The sequence below is a fragment of the Bradysia coprophila genome, unplaced genomic scaffold, assembly GCF_014529535.1.
Source record: "Bradysia coprophila strain Holo2 unplaced genomic scaffold, BU_Bcop_v1 contig_232, whole genome shotgun sequence".
NCBI lineage: Eukaryota > Metazoa > Arthropoda > Insecta > Diptera > Sciaridae > Bradysia > Bradysia coprophila.
The window spans coordinates 13,166,505-13,186,763 of record NW_023503493.1 but is presented as its reverse complement, the minus strand read 5'-3'; the positions used below and the strand labels follow the sequence as shown (position 1 = coordinate 13,186,763).

Below are 20,259 nucleotides of genomic sequence, written 5' to 3'. Positions count from 1 at the left end.
ATTTTCACAATAGATGACATATTGGAAAGACTAATCAAAAAAACTCTGGCTGTCTGTATTCGCTCAACGATTCGTCAACATTTCTAGTCCAATTTCCAAAGCTCTAATCCACGCAATAGTGTTACATTTCGGAGATGGCTCAAGTTTGTCCCACGGCATCGTCATATAAAAAATACCGAAAGTGAACACGTAACTCATTTTTTGTATGATGTCCCACGGCATATAGAGTGTTCCATTTCGGATGTAGTTCACTTTTATGCCGTGGGACATCATACAAAAAATGAGTTACGTGTTCACTTTCGGTATTTTTTATATGACGATGCCGTGGGACAAACTTGAACTAGTCGTATAAATTTATACATCAGACACAGCTTTTTTCTCCTTTGTTATGATCTGTCAGTGGTTTCATTTTGCGATTTAATATGGAAATGAAAACTAAAATTGAGATATCTTTGCTGTTTTAAGTGGTTTTTCATATTTTTTTGGACCAAAATGTTTTAAAATGTGTTTGGAATCGATTAACATTAACAAAATAATAAAATAGAAAAAAATATTTTCACACAATCTGTTAATGCCAATCGATTCCAAACACATTTTAAAACATTTTGGTCCAAAAAATTATGAAAAACCACTTAAAACAGCAAAGATATCTCAATTTTAGTTTTCATTTCCATACTAAATCGCAAAATAAAAGACTGACAGATCGTAACAAAGGAGAAAAAAGCTCTATCTGACGTATAAATTTATACGACTAATGGCGTGGATTGTATCTGCGACTCATGAATGAAAACAGTAGCGCCATCTGAATTTTAACTAATTTTATTTACTTAATACAATCTTGGCTTAATGTGATAATTAATTATATCCTCCGAAGTTGTGATCAATTCTCCGATTAATACTGGATCTGACATACTGTCTTCGGCCAAGGAAATCTCGAAATGTCTTACCACTTTCGACACCACAGCTTTCAGTTCTAACATTGCAAATTTCTGTCCAATACCTGAAATTAAGAAGGGAATAAGATGATCGCGGTCGAACAATATTTTCAAATAAAGTTACAATTTCTTGGTCCAGCAGAGAAGGGCAGCTGTCATCAAACAAATAAATAATTAATCATTTAATCCTTTAAGCACAAGAACGAAATTCTTACATAAGAAAACGTGAACTTTTCTGTAGTAGTATCCTCTAGAAAACGTTCCGGCCGAAATTCCAGTGGATCTTGAAATAAATTTGAAAGGCGAGCCAACTGAATGGGAGAAAATCCCAAGGTTGTCCCTTTTGGAATCGTAAAATTGCCTAAACAAAAAAAAAGTATCTCAAACCTGAACCAATCCAAGAAAAAATCTGTCGACATACCTAAGGTTAGTTCCTCACTCAACATTCGTCCCATTACTGGAACCGAGGGGAAAAGTCGAAGTGTTTCCTTGATGACTAAATCTAAATAGGGCAAATTATTCAAGTCGTTACACGACACCGTTTTCGATCGATCATCTCCTAAGACATTTCTGATTTCTTCGAAGCACTTCTGTTGAACTTCGGGATACCTGGCCAGTGAATAGAAGCAGAATGAGATTGCTGATTTGGTTGTGTCGTGACCCTATTAAATTTTCATTAACAAACAACATCCATAACCATTCGGATAAGGCAGTCAAACCTCGAACATGAATGTGTCAACTTCTTCCCGAATGTCTGAATTGCTCAACGGATTCCCGTCAATGTTTCCTTGCAGTAGGATGTCCAAAAACGTTGTCGGTTTTGTAGCTTCATCCTCACTGACTACACTATCGCTTTGAGCACTATTTCTTTGGGCTAAAAGCTTTTGTCGTCTTTCTCGTATAACTGCATCCGTGAATCCATGAAGAATTTTCAATGTCTTTGTCTGTTGTTTGTACAATGAACTGAACCGGAAAATTATGTCTGAACGATTGAAGCTACTAGCTATGCGAGATGTGATGATGTGATTAATCCTGGAAATTCATCCATACAGGACACATAATGAACAAAATAGTTTCAAAAGTAGTTACTCTCTAACTGCATTAACGTATTCCAAATTGGCATTTCGCTGGGCGTTAAGTTCGATTCCCATTGCCGCTTCACAAATAACATCCAGTGTACACAGGCCGACCAGCGGAAAGAGTTCTACTTTGTCAGTGGTTTTATATTTGGACAAAATGTCGACAAAAACGGAACTTTGCCGATCGAATATTTTCGTGTACTCCTCCAAAACTTTGAAGTGGAATGCAGGCGTTAAAAGCTAGAAGGATCAAAAATGAAACAGTGACACTTAGATAAGATTGTCAAATTTTGCATACTTTGCGCCTTTGGAGCCATTTGTAACCTGTAAACAACAATAGTATTACCGATCTGAATATTTTGATTAAATTTCGAAAATACCTGAACTGAGTAATAAACCATCGTGCAACCAAGGTTTCAGGTATCTGTAAGTCTCGGATTTTTCAATGAACTTAGAACTTGTTAGCAGCACCTGAAACAGAATGACGGTAGATTTTCACATTATCGAATTAAAATTCCGCTTAAAGAAGATTAAACTATGCAGAGTCAGACGTTCGACCACTGGTTAGATATCAAAAAAAGTTTTGCGAAGTTTTGCACTTATTATGCAGTTCAAAAATGCAATTGCTCGTGGTACTGATGGAATGCTCGATGAACACTATACCATTTTGCACACGAAGAACTCTAGCGAATCATAGTTGAAATGAAATATTTGTAGCTAGTGTCGTTTTGTTACAACTTAGCTGTAACGGCTATATTAACGGCATATCAACATAGGTATCGTCGACCTTTGAAGAAACGGTGAGTTTCTGAACAAATGACGAGTATCGACAATATACAGATATCACAAAAAGTTTCCGTTTACAAAAGCTTTAGTAACTACTTCATCAAGAAACGGTAAAATCCTGAAGAAACGTCGACTACTTCTCATTTCCTCAGAAAGTCGTCGATACTTATTTCATCGAGTTTTTAATGCAATAGAGCAATGGTGGATTGTCTTGCAACAGCCGGAAATCGTGATTTAATAATATTTATTGCATTGCGGTCTATATATCTACATTAAACACTGTTTTTCGGAGTATTATACCAAACATTATTTCTCTCAATTATTCCATTGATATGACGTCATTATTATTTATCTAGGTAAATATATACTACATTAATATATCGATAAGTTGATCGTTTCCGCAATACAATAAACCATTATAAGGTACCAGTGAATATACCACGCACTAATACTCTATTACAGTATTAATTCTTGGTATATTCACCGGTACCTTAATGTACTATAACTTTTCACTATTCAATTCATTCCATAAGACTGTACTGACTCAGTGACTGTAACTACTATATCCACACAATCTGAAATCAGTTGTTTTTACTCACTTCTATATCTCGTGGATTTGTCAACAGAACTCCAAACTCCGAACCGACCCAAATGGATACAGTGCCTCCATAGTCATTAACCAATTTTTCACAGGTTTTCCAAATTTCTTTAAATTAAATTTTAAAAAAATGAATCCAGTTCGTTGGTATCATATTGTTTCACAAAAATATCAACCAACCTGCTGGCGATTTGTTAAAGAAAAGTAAACCATTTCCAATGAACGGTAGAGGAAATGGTCCGGGTAGTTTGAGTGATAAATAGATTTTTCGATAGTTGATTTGACTGATGTACAAAACGAACAGCCCGATTAAAATTAAAAGTAAGAACGACATTTTTCACGCTTTAACTCTTTGGTTTGTGGAACTAAAATTAATTTCTTTTTTATTATTATCTCGATTTAACGCGTCTATTCTGAAACGTTGAACTGTGCTATTTACTCTCACACCTTCTAGTTAGTACTGTAACATAATGTTCTCAAGTTCTTCGTTTATATTTATAATAAAACAATCGAGATGATTAAAGAATATGAAAGCTATAATAAGTGCAGTGATATAACAATAATTAAAACCTATCGGTCTGTCGGCGTACATTGGAAATAAAAAAATTAAATGGAAATGATTTAAATACAAAAAGGTGTCTAAACAATTAGATTTGTTTAATTCAATTAATATAAAGCGGTCCGCGCACATCTTCAAGTGAAAAACGGTGAAATTGATAGAAATTCGTAGAAAAGTCGGCTGCAAGCTTACGTATTGTGGAAATCCCTAAATGTGGAAACTTTTGAGACTGGTTCGGTTGAAAATAATGTTGAATGTGTAATGTTTCATGATAAATGATACAAAGTGAGTGATCGTCGGCATCGGTACAGATGATGAATTGTAGCATGACGATGATGATGATGATTTAAGGCAACATGTTTATTTCCTACTTGGATTCACGATGCCACGGTAGATGGCACCGTGACGCAAGTCCTAAACTACATATAAAAAAAGTTTAAAAAGTCCTGAACTGTAAGGAATTTTTTTAGGGATTTAGGGACAGCAGATCAGAAGCACCCAACTATTTGAATTGTATGAGTTGCGAGTCCGAGTTAAACACTGCAAAATTGATTAAGAGTGAAAACGCGAAAACTTCAGGTGATTTTATTACCTTTGGGAACAAAGGGTCGCCGATTTAAATGAGTGACGTTGGATTCGTCTTTCAATTCTTGACAATAGGTAGCCTTTATTTTTTCAATTAATCTTTAATTTTCGGTGGAAAACGATCACAAGTGAAGGCTTGTCAAATAGTTTTAAAAACAGTGTTTTTGAAATAACACAAGAAATAAGTATTTGACAACATGGTAGTCAGCCTTGGAAAGACAGAGTATAGGCACTGGTTGGTGCAAGTACATCCACAGTTTTTAACAAAAATATGGCCAGCGTTCAGAGCGTTCGCCTTTTCTGCAACATAGATGTGCAGTGGAACTGAGTATAGGTTGTTGTAGCTGAACTCATCCATGCTCGTTCCGTAATACATATCAATCCCGTTGAATTCATATCCTACGGAAGTCTTAGAAAAACATAACTCTGGGGTCTACTAAGATTGAAATAAAACTTAGAAAACATCTTGATTTACATTGTTTCTTGACTTTGTTGAAGGAGTGTGCTGGAAGTGACTCGTTTCTGTAAGAATTCGATTCTTATGCATAATTTCATGTCTGGGAAACCTCTTTTTTAAATCTGGTAATCGGTCACGGCAAAACATATTTAAGAACTACCAGTTATCTGTCTGATTCGACAAACGATAGCAAAATTTAAATCATTTGGTTTGAATTACACCAAGTCAAGACACGTCGTCTCTTATTTAAAATTCGTAGTTGTTTATATAGATCAGAACAATGACGATAGGTCATATTTGAGGTTATCACCATGATAAAACCTGACAATACAGTTTATATTCCGAGATCGTCACTCAGAAAAGCAGTTGCTTTGTTTGTCATAAATTGGTCTACTCAGACCTCAGAATGACTTACTTTACCGCTCTCGGTGTGTTCTAGCCTCAATTCGAAATAGTGGATTAAGTACCATATCGTTTAGATATTGTTTTCATTCAATCTAATGTTTTCCTGAACTGATTAAGCTAATGATGTAAGTATTTAATTTTTTATTGTTTTTTTAGTGTTAGCGGAATAAGTTGAATTATATTATTACCATACAACCGGTTTGTAAATTAATTAATGCACAAGACATAATGAGCTTATTTCTCAGAGCAGTTTTTCATCAATTATAAGCAAAATAAAATTAGATGCGCATGTATACGTCTATAACAATAATTCCATTTAAATTAAAAATCTGAAAATGTGAGCAATTCGAGGAAAGCGTTGAAGAACTGAAACAAAATGTTTTTTGTTAGAACATATGTGCGTGGTCTACATCGTTTGTACTTCATAATTTTTGTAAAGATTTTTTTTTTACATTTTTTCCCAACTTTGTTCCTCAAAGCACTTCTTCATAATTTTTTGAAATTTAATCTTTATGCGAGACAAATACGGTTTTCTATGGACTTTCTCTTTGAATCACTTCTCTGAAATATTTCATACCGCTTTTCCTGTTTGTTGGGCTCATTTCGGTATTCATAATAATGATTTCCTTGAATCGGAACTTTCACATAAAATGGCAAATTATCTCAAAGCATCCACAAGATCCATTCATTCAATAGAGAATTCTTGCTGCTGTCTCGTGAAAGGATATTACGGAGCAATTGGTGATGGGTAGTGAGATACTGTTGAGTCATGGGACTGCCATAGAGCGTCCGCTTTGATAGAAAGTTCTAACAAAATCACTTGACGAGAATTTTAGCGAGGGTAGTTGAAGATTCATAGATTTTAAGCTTATGTTATCGCAAAAAAATGAAGTAAAAGATTTGAAAACAATCATCACACACATTTACATTTCGCATCTATTCTTTCCATATTAAATTGTTCAGAAGCAATACCCTCTCTAGCAACCAAACTTTGTTTTGACGCAGTCAAAATATCACCTTATTTTGACAAATGTGACACTGACTTTTTTTTTGTAATAGAGTTACCGTGCCGCGCTCTTTTTTAAAGCAATGTCGACGTCACACGAAAAAGATAAATTTTAAACTTTATTTCATTTTTGAACACCAAAATAACGGAGCAACACACAAAAAAAACACGTCACAATCACAAATTATTCATTTTCGAACACCGAAATGGTAAGAGTAGACGTAATATTTTCAACACGAAAAATGACATCGCTGCTCATACTTCATTTAATTTATTTTTAAAAGTGTAAAATTTTCTATGACAGAATACACTGTACAGTTTTACCACCTTAATTTTCCTGGTTTGGTTGCTAGAGAGGGTAGAGAGGGTCTGGAGCGATCAAGTACTTTTGTAATAAATCACAAGGGAAATGCGAGAGTGAACAGCGTCCTAATTTGAATACTGTTATTTTCACGAGTACAAAGCGCCGCAGGAAAGCGCTATTTTCCAATTTAAAAAAAAATGTCCAAACGAAGAACTTTTCGAACCAAATCAACGAAAATTTAAAAACAAAGTTGTTGAACCAATTTTGCCGTTTTTTTTCGCACTTTTCCGATCTTTAATTATTACAGAAGTAAGAATAACATCTCTAGTTCACCACTCGCTCACAACTAATATTCAAAATGTCCGTAAGATTGTAGGGCAGCAGTAACTTTTTAGAGTGAATTTCAAAATCAAATACATAAATTTACCAAAAATAGATTACAATTGATACAAGAAATATGAAATTCCGTTGCGAAAAGTGAACTTTTTCGTTTATGTTCCGGTTGGTGCGTGGCGCCTATAAAGAGTTAGTGTCAATTTGGGTTAAGGTCTTCTTCAGCTATTTTACCAGTCTGCTTATGCCATCAACAGTGCTTTTTATCACTCATTTTGAGCCATTGAATGTAAACAAATATTCTGTGTTGATCAGAGTCTAGTGACAATAAACAATCCCATTTTGCGACTTGTTGCATAAATAACTATTTTCTTTTGATAAGAGTTTCATCATAGACAATCTGCTTCAAAATTGTTGTGATGTTTGTACTTTATCCACTGCAACAGCATAATCATATAAATAATGTACTTATTATGTTGTCGTCGATGTTGCTTTGAAGTCAATTAAAATGAAACTACAGTCAAAGTCCACGTTGTCGAGACGATATTAAGTGCATATGAAGAACGTTATTTCAAGTAAAAGCATACACACTCCATATTGTAACATATAATCAACACAACGCTGCACCGTGTTTACAAACTCATAATCAATATTGTGTATTATTCTGATTGTTGTCGTTTTAATAATAAGCGCGGAACGATTAGAATTATTTAAATTATTATGACAACAAGATTAACCTTCATTATGAGTGTTTATTTACGGAACTGAAGAGACCGACTAAAAGTCACATCGATGAATTTTTGTTTTTATTTCTAAATCAATAATTCAAATTTAAAAATTCAGTTTGTAAATAAACGGGGACGGGGATTTTCGCACTACACAATAGATCGATTCGATTTGTTACGTATTAATACACAGGTACGCATTCCTGGAAGCAAAAGGTATATACTTTTGCTGAATGAGAAAGTCACATAACTCTTGTTTCCTAACATCTGATGCTTTTTTTTGTGGAATTTCTACTTAAAGTAACCGGATGAGTGATGAGAGATGTAGAATAAATTAGACGAAGGAGAGATACGATGACGAAAAAGGAAATTAGTAAAAAACGAGGTGAATAATGAAGAGGCTTTCGAAACTATATCTTACGGGTCCGCGTAGTTGAGGTTTTGATCGTTTCAAACGTGCCACCAACCAACTAATCACGGACAGAAATGAGTTGGTTAGAAATGACTATTTTTGTTGTAAAACCTCGATTTATTTATATTTTGTCCAGGCATTGCCTTTCACAATTATCTTGGCATAAGTCGATCATGCAAATTTGTAGCGTACATTTAGGGGGAAAATATTAGTTTTTTGATGATTTCTCTCAAGGAACAAACAAATTTTTCCTTTAAGAGTAACACATATTTACGTTCTTTAATTAATGGTTTTACTTTTTCAAAAAAAGATTTTGGTTCAGAGAAATCATCAAAAAAAATATTTTCCGCCTTAATGTAGACTACAAATTTACAAAGGGTCCATTACCATTGACGACTACGAGCTATCTGCCGAATAGACGAATATGAAAATCATTTCGACGATAATATCGTTCAAAAAAAGATATTATCGTTTTTTAAGCGATAATATCGTTTTAAAAACGATATTATCGTTCGTAAACGGATATTATCGTCTAAAATGATTTTTTTTTCAAATATTGCCAGAACGATATTATTCTTTTTTGGACGATATTATCGTTAAAAAAATGATAATTGTATTTTTGGATGATATTATCGTCTTTATAGACGATATTATCGTCCAAAAAACGATATTATCGTTCCTGACGATATTAGAGAACGTCAGATTTTTTGACGCTAACACACTAACGCTAACGCTAAATCCGTACGGTAATGGTAACATTAATGAGTTAGTCTCGACGCCATGTTGCTTTTATATGAGTTTCGTCCTTTATTTGCATGAAATTTACTAAAATTAAAAATTTATTTATGAAACATGGATGCATGGTCGGCCATTTTCATGTAAGACTGAAGACTTCGAATGTAGTGCAATATGGAATAGAATTAATTCGAATTGGAATCAAAAATGGCCGACCATGTATCCATGTTTTATAAATAAAATTTTAATTTTAGTAAATTTCTTGCAAATAAATGACGAATCTCATATTAATGGATGGATCTTAGAATTATGGCAATAAATTAATTTTTAAATTTCAAACAGTGATTGCTGATACAATTCAGAGATGAAAAGTGCCTGATTTTTTAGTGGCCTCACAGATGTTAAATTTAAAAGCAACATGGCGTCGACTAACTCATTCATGTTGCCTGTATCGTCGGCATTTGCCATTACCGTACGGATTTAGCGTTAGCGTTTGTGTGTGGCATTTAGCGTCAAAAAAATCTGACGTTCTCTATTGACCGTGTCGAAATGTCCCACCAATTAAAAAGCTAGAGGGAAAAGTTTGATTATAGTTTCTATTCTGCAACAATTACAGCTACAGTCAAAGGCAGTCAATTTTCAGCATAAATTAGCTTCAGCTGTTTTTCAGCTGATCCATACAAACAATCACAGCCGTTTATACGTCTTTATACGGTTTTACCACTTTCATGCGCGTGCGTGTAGCAGCTTCAACCGTATGAACAAGGAAAACCAGTTTTGATTGTATGTGTGGATCAGCTGAAAAACAGCTGAAGCAAATTTATGCTGAAAATTGACTGCCTTTGACTGTATTGACCCATTTTTATTTTATTTTCAAAGAGCCAAAACCAATCTGAAATTGTAAATCAATCTTCCAATCTAAATTATTCTCGTTCTCCAAAAATTTCCTAAGGAATTCGCGTTCCCAGTTCCCACCTCTTAAAGTCAAAAGTTAACTTTTTAATATATTCGCACAAAACGTGAACGGGTTATTATTATTTCTCACAACACAACACAAAAAATCGAAATTTTTAGATTTGGAAAATAAATATTTATCTTAAAGTCACAAAAACATTGATGGCAAACTTTCCAATTTTAAATTGATTGAAAAAAAAACGAAAATAGAAAATAGAAACGACGAAAGAGAAAGAAGAGAGAAAAAGGGAAAAACTTTTTAATGAATTGGTAGAAGTGAAATTCAATATTTTATTGTGCCATTATCGTCTCAACGGACGTTTTATCTGTTTTTAAAAATATGCAGACCATAAACGTACATTTACAGCAGTGTTGTTGCTGGACATTTAACAAGCGAATCATCTCTTTTACTGTCGGATCTATTACTTTCGCTTGATCTGAGTTTCGAAGAGGTTTCGCGTCTTTTACTTCATTTTGGTGGACAAGCTTTTTGCGAATATAGGCACTGGTTCAACCCGAGTTTGAACCGAATCTGAACGACCTGACCTAAATTATATCGATTTCTGCTTGGATTTCTGGCACAACCCGAAAATGGTCAGAAACTGAATTACCACAAAAAAAATTGAAAATTCAGATTAAAGTCTAACCTAAAATCATAATTCAGGTTCCGATCAAACCGACCGCGACTCGTTCCGAATTTTATTAATGTATTACGTCTGTTTGAGAGCGTCATAAACGCACACAAACACGAAATTATGCACTGTTTATATTACATTATGCCATTGCTTGGCAGCTTTGGACAGTCTCAAATATATTCACAAAAATTCTTTGCATTCCACTCTCCACGGTACAAGAACAATTCTCGCCAGATATATTACATTAACAGCCCCTGCTAACATAAATAATTGTAAATCGTGCGTCGCAACAACAACATCACAGTGTTAAATGAAATATGAAACCCACACGGAACGAGTGGAAACACTTTTAGCGATTCATTGGAACGGGTAAAAATCCACAAAAAAAACCTCAGTTATGATAGTAGTTTTTAAGCTGTATTAACAAACAAAGCCATGGTAATTTATCTAGCAAACAAGCCGTTTATGAAACAAACAAAAAAATTCATTTCGATAAACACATAAATATGTTGCGACGATTAGGGTGGACACAACACGTTCATTAGTGCTGTAGCTGTGCCAATGCATATACATCCTATACCTGTAAAATGGGATAAAATATGTGTGTGCCGAAGTTAATATCGTTCCCTGTAAGCACACCCGTTTGTTTATCACAGCAGCGAACAAAGTACGATCAGAAAAAAGTTTCACAAACTTTTCCTAACGTTTCACTTGCCGTTCCCTGTAGTCGAAGAGAAAATCTAAGCATAAAACTTAAATGAAAGCTGCTTGTATGCGAAGAGCCGAGACACATACAGCCTTGTTTTTTGTTGTTGTTAACCCCGTTCCTTTCCTACTATAACCGAATGATTTATTCGGTTATAGCGAAGTGGTAGAGATCTGTAGATATTTAAAAAATCGAGTACATTCAAACGTGTGTTGCAAAAATAACTGACTTGGGTTTTTACACGGTCCTGACTATAACAAAAAAGCTGCTGAAGTTTTTTTTTTCATTTCATATTTTCAAAAAGAAAGGAAAAAAAATGCACACACCACTGGTATACAAAATGGAACGTTCTATTATATAGTACACTACACAATATGTCCTTATCTCATGTACTTAGAGTTTGAATAGAAAATATTTATCGTTTGAGTTGGTTCGGTTGTATACTACCCACTTTACTATACACAGTATTACACTTTTAAACACAAAACGAGTACCGAGATACATGTTATATAGTATGCACAATGTACATTCTCTATTTTGTAAATTTACTTGAATTTTATGTTTAAATTATGGTTATAGGAGAGTCCATTCACTTAACTCAAATGGTAATTTGTCAGTGGAATGTTGAAATCTTTGAACTATGTGTGCTTGGTAGAAAATATTTTCGGTCTATGGTTATTAGCCCTTAAAATTGAATGTCTGGTAAAATAGTCGAAAAAAAAATGTATTTTTCGCTCAAATATATAATGACGACCATCTGTTTTTTAAAGGATGGTGGATGATATACCATCGAACCGAGAGAAAATTATCTTCTTATTTCTTTCTAAAGAGGGGAAAATTGGGAAAATTGTTTTTCTTTCTTCGAAAAATGAAAATATGGAATCGGGTTACGAGCTAAAACTTAATATCCACTTCAGTTTGACGACTTTATAGCTATACATTTTGGAAATATTGCATGGAATGGAAATAGCGTTCAGTCCCTGCTCCAAAAAAAAAAATCGATGTTAATATTTGAAGCGAAATGTTATTCAAACAAGAAACGCAAATTCCGCAAGATTTTCGCTGCAAAATTATTTACAGATATTGACCTAATTCCGAGTACAATCCTCCACGTGCCAACCGACATCTTTATGTATTCTGACTTACTGTAAGAAACCTTCGTTGGCCTGTAGATGCCCCACATCTTTTAAAAGTACTACATACGGAAATGCTGCTTTAAAACAATTTCTAGTACATTTCGTCATACAATTACGAATCTCAACTCTCTATTTTGCCTATTATTCCCTTTTCAGACAAAAAAAAAACGCATTACTTTGTAACCCTGCTTTTGCAGAGCTTTTGCGGCGTTTGAGCTTCTTTTGCATTTCACTGAAGTCTTCCCTTTTATTAATTGATTTTAAAAGAAGTTTAGAGCTTTCGGAAGCTGTCATGAATATTCACCAGAGTGAAGTTACTTAAATAACTTCACTCTAATATCCATGAAATGTCATTGCAGTGAAGTTCACAAGAAAATATAGCGCGCTGACATTAGTAATTTTATAACGAAATGTACTAGAATTATGTAATAGTACACGGTGCGGTTGAACAACTTTTTTTCGAAAAGTTCGTAAACATGGGGTTTTCTTGTTAAAAGTGATTGGGGTGATCCTAACGATTATTTTTCTCCTAAAATGTTTTGCCCGGGCCTTCTCGAGAAAAGTTGATTTATCTTTAAAAAAATGAGTCAAAAATGACCCTTTTTGAAATGTTTTCTACTAGGAAAGCTTGTTTTTGGTTTTATAAGCACAATTATAAGAAGTAGAGACTCAAACCTTTACAACGGTACCTTACACACCATATTCGAACCTTTGATATATGATTGGAATCCCGTTTTCGACGAACTTTAAGGAAATTTCGATGGTTATGTTGGTTTTCCCGGTATTTTTTTTAGCTAATAGGTCCGAGCTATTTTTTTTAAATTGTTTCATAAAGATGACATCCATACCTTTCGATTGATACCAAACAAGACATAAAAAGACTCGAGTAAGGGAGCCGGAACTGATTTCCTCTCGAGAAATAACAATTTTTTATGAAATAATGGAACTCGGTAAAGTGTTTTACAGCAGGAAATCTCATTAATTCAATTTTTTAGGTTTCTTATTACTTTTGCAAGAGAAAGAGACTCTAATGTTCACAACAGTACCCTACACACGACGTTTATACTTTTGGATCAGGAGTAGGATCACTTTCTTCGAGCAGTTTTAAGGAAGTTACAAACATTTTGCAAAAAAAAAGTTGGTTTTATACAAAAATTTAGTATTTGTTGTCCATTATACTTGTTATACTTGTAAGAACAATAGGCTACAGTATAGTGTAGTTCGTCTCTTTTTCTCGTGTGAATATTGTTAACTCTTTGGTTTCATTTTTTAACATCACACATTGAAAATGGACAACAAATACTAAATTTTTGTATAAAACCAACTTTTTTTTTTGCAAAATGTTTGTAACTCCCTTAAAACTGCTCGAAGAAAGTGATCCTACTCCTGATCCAAAAGTATAAACGTCGTGTGTAGGGTACTGTTGTGAACATTAGAGTCTCTTTCTCTTGCAAAAGTAATAAGAAACCTAAAAAATTGAATTAATGAGATTTCCTGCTGTAAAACACTTTACCGAGTTCCATTATTTCATAAAAAATCGTTATTTCTCGAGAGGAAATCAGTTCCGGCTCCCTTACTCGAGTCTTTTTATGTCTTGTTTGGTATCAATCGAAAGGTATGGATGTCATCTTTATGAAACAATTTAAAAAAAATAGCTCGGACCTATTAGCTAAAAAAAAATACCGGGAAAACCAACATAACCATCGAAATTTCCTTAAAGTTCGTCGAAAACGGGATTCCAATCATATATCAAAGGTTCGAATATGGTGTGTAAGGTACCGTTTATGCTAAAGACACTCGAAAAACTAGTTGATAGATACATTAGAGACGGGCCACTTTCACTTATTAAACTGCATATTAAACAGCACGCCTATCAGGCAGGCAAATCTACCGAAAATGCGCTGCATAACTTAGTACAAACGATCGAACTCTCGTTATCAGCAAAAGAATACGCTCTAGGTTGCTTCATTGATATAACCGGAGCGTTCAATTATATCACATATTTAGCCATTAGAAGGGCATGTATTAAATTTAATATCGACCCCGGCATTTCGGACTGGATTGCTTTCATGCTTCGCAGCAGAATAGTTTCAGCACATTTTAACGGACAAGCTGTATATATAACCACTACTAGAGGCTGCCCTCAAGGAGGTGTTCTACCGCCACTTCTCTGGTGCTTAGTTATTAACGAACTCCTAGTTCTGCTGAATAACCTACACATGCAAACTGAAGGTTTTTCCGACGACCTAGCTACTATTTTAAGAGGCAAGTGCGTTAACACCCTATGTGGCCTGCTACAGTCAACGCTGGATACAGTCTCTAAATGGTGTGACGAAAACGAGCTTAGTATCAACCCTGATAAAACCACCATGGTATTATTTACCAGAAAGAGGAAAATTAGTGGCCTCTTCATCCCTAAAATCAAGGGCATCCCTATCAAAAAAGCTGATCACGTAAAATACCTTGGAGTTATCCTTGATCATAGACTTTACTGGATACTTAACCTGGAGTACCGGTTGAATAAATGTACCATCGCTCTATGGCAATGTCGTAAAGCATATGCAACCAGATGGGGCCTTTCCCCCAAGGTAATGTACTGGATTTATACAACAATTATCAGACCTATCCTTCTGTATGGCTCTTTCGTATGGAACCACATTGGAGACAGAAAAAATGTACAGGACAGGCTCAAAAAATTCCAGAGACTGGCTTGCAGAGCCATTACGGGTGCATGGAAATCCACACCAACAGATGCGTTGGAAGCCTTATTAAATCTACCACCACTTCACATTCTTATACAATCGGAAGCAATTAAGACCTTAGGTAGAATCACATCCTTGGATGACAAAAACTTGACACCTACTGAACATACCAACACTTGGTTTAAGGCTAAGGATTCTCTACCTGTTCTGTCCATGCCTTCAGATAAAATTACCAAAGTGTTCACTTTAGATAGAGATTTCGAAGTCGTCGTCCCTAGCCGAGAAGAATGGCTGAATGGCACATTCCCACCAAAGATAGGCACTGTTCTATATACAGACGGTTCAGTTATTAAGGACAATGCTGGAGCAGGCATGTATTGCTCTAAGCTAAATATCGAAATGCAAATTCCACTAGGAGAGTTTTCATCGATTTTTCTTGCCGAACTTCGGGCTATCTTGGCCGCTGGCCATTCTTTGGTAGATGACAATTCCATTCGACAATCAATATATATTTGTTCAGACAGCCAAGCAGCCCTAAAAGCACTTAAGTCGTACACGCAAAGTTCTGCCCTGTCGTTAGAATGCTGGCACCTAGTGAACCAAATAGCGCAGGTAAACAATGTGAAGCTAGTATGGGTTCCAGCACACTCGGGCTTCGAGGGTAACGAAAAAGCTGATACGCTAGCCAAGGCGGCAGCTTTGAGCAAGACATATGGTCCGGAACCCATAACTAGCGTACCGCCGTCGATAGCTGAACGACAGATACTTTCCTTAAGAGAAAAGAAATTCAGAGAACACTGGGCTAATATCAGATCATGTCGACAGTCCAAACATTGCATACGCATCAGCAGGATCAACACCAAGTACTTAATTAATGTCAGTCGTACGAGGTTAAAATTATACACTGGAGTGATCACTGGACACTACGGCTTCAACAAACACCTCACCACTATAGGCAAACGTTCTGATCCGAGCTGTGACCAATGCGGTCACCATACTGACACAGCTGAGCATTTTCTGTGTGACTGCCCTGCCTACATCCTAAACAGGATGAAGCATCTGGGCAACTACACCATTAAATACCAGTCCATCAAACATTTGCTACCCAAGGACGTCCTGAACTTCATCGTTAGTTCAGGTAGATTCCAGGAATCAGCATAGAACCGTAACAAATCATCGATAGTAGCACAATAGGCCCAACGGAGGCCTCCGTGCGCGATTTAACTCACAGTAGTTAATCAGCTATCTCCTTAATAATAATAAATAAAAAGGTACCGTTGTAAAGGTTTGAGTCTCTACTTCTTATAATTGTGCTTATAAAACCAAAAACAAGCTTTCCTAGTAGAAAACATTTCAAAAAGGGTCATTTTTGACTCATTTTTTTAAAGATAAATCAACTTTTCTCGAGAAGGCCCGGGCAAAACATTTTAAATTTAGGAGAAAAATAATCGTTAGGATCACCCCAATCATTTTTAACAAGAAAACCCCATGTTTACGAACTTTTCGAAAAAAAGTTGTTCAACCGCACCGTGATAGTACATTACGTCAGGAGGAAGGGCTGTATTCTCACTCTTCAAAATAAAAATTTGAAACATCGTACGCACAGTGCTTTACGCGCTTCTGGTCGGTAAATGCGAAAAATGTTTTTACCGACCAGAAACACGTAATAGTATGTTACGTCACTGTTTGTAAATATTTGTTTAGGCAAGTGTGAGGTTTGCGGAACGAGCCGAAGGCGAGTGGAGTAATCACACGTGTCTAAACAAGCATTTACAAGCAGGGACGTAACACAGTTTACATGTTTTGTGGACGGTAAGTGCATTTTCCCTGTCACAAGCAGTGATGTAAAGTGCATTTTACCGTGCATAAGCATGTAAAAATCTATTACAATTGAGCGTTAGTTTCCAACCAGCAATTTCATATACGTTAGTCTAAAGCCATGCATAGAACTTTTTTGATGAAATGAAGCCAAATAAAACTTTTTTATTTCAATTTTAAACAAACTCTATTCAAACAAATCAAGCACTACAGACCATACAGAAAGTAATCTAAAAATTGTATCGATGGATGTACCGTACCTGTTCTGTAATAAGCTGTATGATGAATACATTGAATGGATAGTTATTTATGTCACGGAGTAGTGGTGAATGCTTTTGTATGCACCAGATGTGGTATTGTCACTCCGGGCCATAGGTCAAGTGTAACAATACATATTGCGTCGCTAAAACGTATTTATCACCGAGTTGTGTCCCACGTGCTTCTCGGTAAATACAACAAAAGTTTTACTTTTGGTCGCAGAGTTGAAAAAAATCCATTAATTACAAAATGTACGCATTGCCTTCACAATTCAAAGTATAAAGTGCAATGAAAAGCAAATTCAAAATCCATTCGTATTAACTCAAAAAGCACAGTTCCATTAGCATCTACGACAAAAAATTGGATTATGTTCATTACAGCTCATTAAATAGTTAACAAAACAACGAAATGTGCAACATTCAAAAACTCAGTAATCTTCAGAACTCCCACCGAACTCAATATGTAGGTTTTGTGGCCTGTATTTTAGGAAAATTGGAGAGTTTATGGAGCTTATTCTACTTTTAGCTGTTGTAATTATTCTAAGCAGAAGGCTTTTCAAAAATTATCATTTAGAGGTTTCATTTTATTGTAAAAGTAGCGGTAGCGGAGTTCGTGACGCAGGTTGCCAATACAACAAGAAACCTTATAGAAGATTTTTTTAAATTTTCTACATTGATCAATTTACATCTGAAATTATTAAAAAAAAACCTCACTTCAATACCAGTTTTATTGATCAAGGTGCTCCAATGAAGGATTTTTGAGAACTGCGTCACTCATTCCTTGTTTGAGCATTGTAGTGGGATGAATGAAGATGAGCAACTTTTCAGTGTTTATTGATTTTTCAAAGTGTTAAATGTCAAGAATGTGAAATTACCAAAAGATATTTTCCGATAGAAAAACACTTAATAGCGCACGTGTCGTCAATTCATTAAAATAATTAAAATAATCAAAAGAAAAAACTAAAAACTAAAGAAACAAGAATTGAATAAAATTTCTTCATTAAATTTTCATATCTTGTGCTCGAGTTAATTCATGAAAAACATGGAAAAGAAAAAAAAAAGAAAACATTAGTATGTCTACGAAAAAACAAAAATTAAAAATTAAAACTAGATTAAATAAAAATCATCAACTCTTTTTCCAAAAGTTCCTAATATACAAGCCGCATTCCGCCTCTGTATCGATATAGAAATCTTCTGAAGCAAGTAATCTAAAGACTTCTTCTCTCCGGAAGCCTTCTTCATCATCTTTCCTAAAACTACGAGAAACGCTTTCGTTTCTGGGCCACAGCTACCCAAACTTTCGAACGCTATTGGTTTAAACAAGTGATTCTCTTTCAGACCGACATAATGATTATGTTTCCTACGCTCTGCTTGATCAGCGACAGCTCCAGCCTTAGTCGACGAAATAGACAAATAAGACTGAGCTAAGGTATCTCGAACTGTCACGTCCCATATCAGTGACTTTCCTCTACTCCACGGAATTAACGTCATTCCATCTGGCCTCTTCCCATCGTCCCTCGAAATCCCTGGTGGTTGCAAAACATTAGGGACACCGGCTGACGAAAAAGCACGCGAGAAGATATTGTTAACATCATCGTGTCCTGGAATCCATCCTTTACTATTCTTACAAGACAATCCATGACGACCGTATTCGTCTACTAACTTCCCACAAACACAACGATGTTCTTCGCATACCTTGCAACCCAATCTAAGTGCCACGGCAATTCTTGCCGCGTTATTGTCTAAAAGTAACCCCAGATTACTTGAAGGTATAACTTGCAACCACTTTGAAGACTCTTTTGTTGATGATGCAAGTAACCTAGCACGGTCCACTGGAGAACTAGAAGCCAATAACTCGTCAAAAACCTTTCGCACACCTACCAAGTCCCATTCCTTTTGAATACTCTTAGATTTTTCGCTCAACAAAGAGTATTCAGAAGGAAGACTCTGCAAAACTGACAAAACGTCACTGTTCAGCACTTTCAAACCAAACTTGCTGAGGATCTCATCCGATAACTTCGAAGACTGATGGACAGACGACAAATACGCCGGATAGGCCAACTCCGAGGATTTCCTAATCCCTAGACCTCCGAACGAAAGAGGAAGAGATGCCTGCTTCCAGGGAACCACTCCAAGCTTCGTGTTCGTAATAATTTCAAGCGTAGTACGAAACATCTCATCTACCCTGTTTAACACCTCGGGTACTAAGAACGACTTACAAGTACGCAGCAGATAGTTGAACCTAGGAGCTGAAAGAGAACTCTTAAAAACACATAAAGCAGGATGAACGTCCAAAAGCTGTAAACGCTTCGATAACAGCTCAACGCTTTCAACTTTAGTCGAAAACATACCATGGACACCTTCTCCGAAAATGGGAGCTCCAAGCAACTCAAAAGAAACTTTATCTACTTTACGAATGCCTGGTAAAAGACCCGATATTTCCCTATACATTTCATCCTCCTCTTCTACTGATGCATTCACAAAAAACACCTCACACTTCTCGGTGTTCAATTCCATTCCTGAATAGTCACAAAACTCTAATATCCTTCTAATATCTGACAGGAGGGCCTCTAACTCGTCACCTATTGTCCCGTCATCGAGATACCAACCATTTAACTTTGCAACTAAAGAATGAGTCATCTTCATTATCCCTATGCAAAAAGCAGGTGGACCTAAAGGATCGCCCTGCTGAACGCCTCTCTTCGACAGAAATATCTCCTCGTCGTAGATCAAATTTGAATAACGACTATAAGCTTGCCTTATCATCGGAGACATCTCTGGACAAATCTCTTCAACTTCAGACAAGAGCAATTTCCTAAACAACATATTGAAAGCGTTCTTAAAATCAAACTTGATTATAGCCATAGCCTTCTCGTGTCCTGCTGTAGCGAAACACCTAACCGCATGGATAAGAGCTTCAGCGCCCCCTTTCACACCAAATCCTATCTGGATCGGAGCTAAAACTTTCGATAACTCATCCCTGACGTGATAACAAACTATCTTTCCTGCTACACGTCTCCAAGTAATACCTACAGCGATCGGCCATTGTCGTCAATGTTTTTTGAATATATCTTTTGTACTTTGATATTGTTGGCATTCATGCCATTTAAAACATTGAAATATTTTGCCATG

At 35.6% G+C, this 20,259-nt stretch overlaps 1 protein-coding gene across 2 annotated transcripts; it reads right to left on the bottom strand.

Annotated features, from left to right (window-relative positions):
- Window positions 1-784: 784 nt before the first annotated feature.
- Window positions 785-3,930, bottom strand: LOC119076768 (cytochrome P450 4d1-like). Of its 2 annotated transcripts, XM_037183720.1 has the most exons (10): window positions 3,579-3,930; window positions 3,400-3,506; window positions 2,395-2,485; window positions 2,313-2,338; window positions 2,025-2,254; window positions 1,655-1,967; window positions 1,357-1,597; window positions 1,151-1,296; window positions 1,060-1,087; window positions 785-1,000 (listed from the first exon to the last, which is right to left on the bottom strand). In XM_037183720.1, the coding sequence occupies exons 1-10, from the start codon at window positions 3,730-3,732 to the stop codon at window positions 828-830; spliced, it is 1,509 nt and encodes a 502-aa protein (XP_037039615.1). In that variant the 5' UTR covers window positions 3,733-3,930; the 3' UTR covers window positions 785-827. The 2 variants fall into 2 exon arrangements, with proteins under 2 accessions (XP_037039615.1, XP_037039616.1); XM_037183721.1 differs by lacking the exon at window positions 1,060-1,087 and having other exon boundaries at window positions 830-1,000; window positions 3,579-3,875.
- Window positions 3,931-20,259: the final 16,329 nt, after the last annotated feature.

What these genes read in the sequence shown, in the direction of transcription:
- LOC119076768 (XM_037183720.1), bottom strand. Translation starts at nt 3,732, where the DNA reads ATGTCGTTCTTACTTTTAATTTTAATCGGGCTGTTCGTTTTGTACATC. An exon ending in CTTTAACAAATCGCCAGCAG is followed by an intron (nt 3,507 to 3,578) that starts GTTGGTTGATAT and finishes TTTAATTTAAAG; the next exon opens with AAATTTGGAAAACCTGTGAA. An exon ending in AAAAGTTCACGTTTTCTTAT is followed by an intron (nt 1,088 to 1,150) that starts GTAAGAATTTCG and finishes GTTTGATGACAG; the next exon opens with CTGCCCTTCTCTGCTGGACC.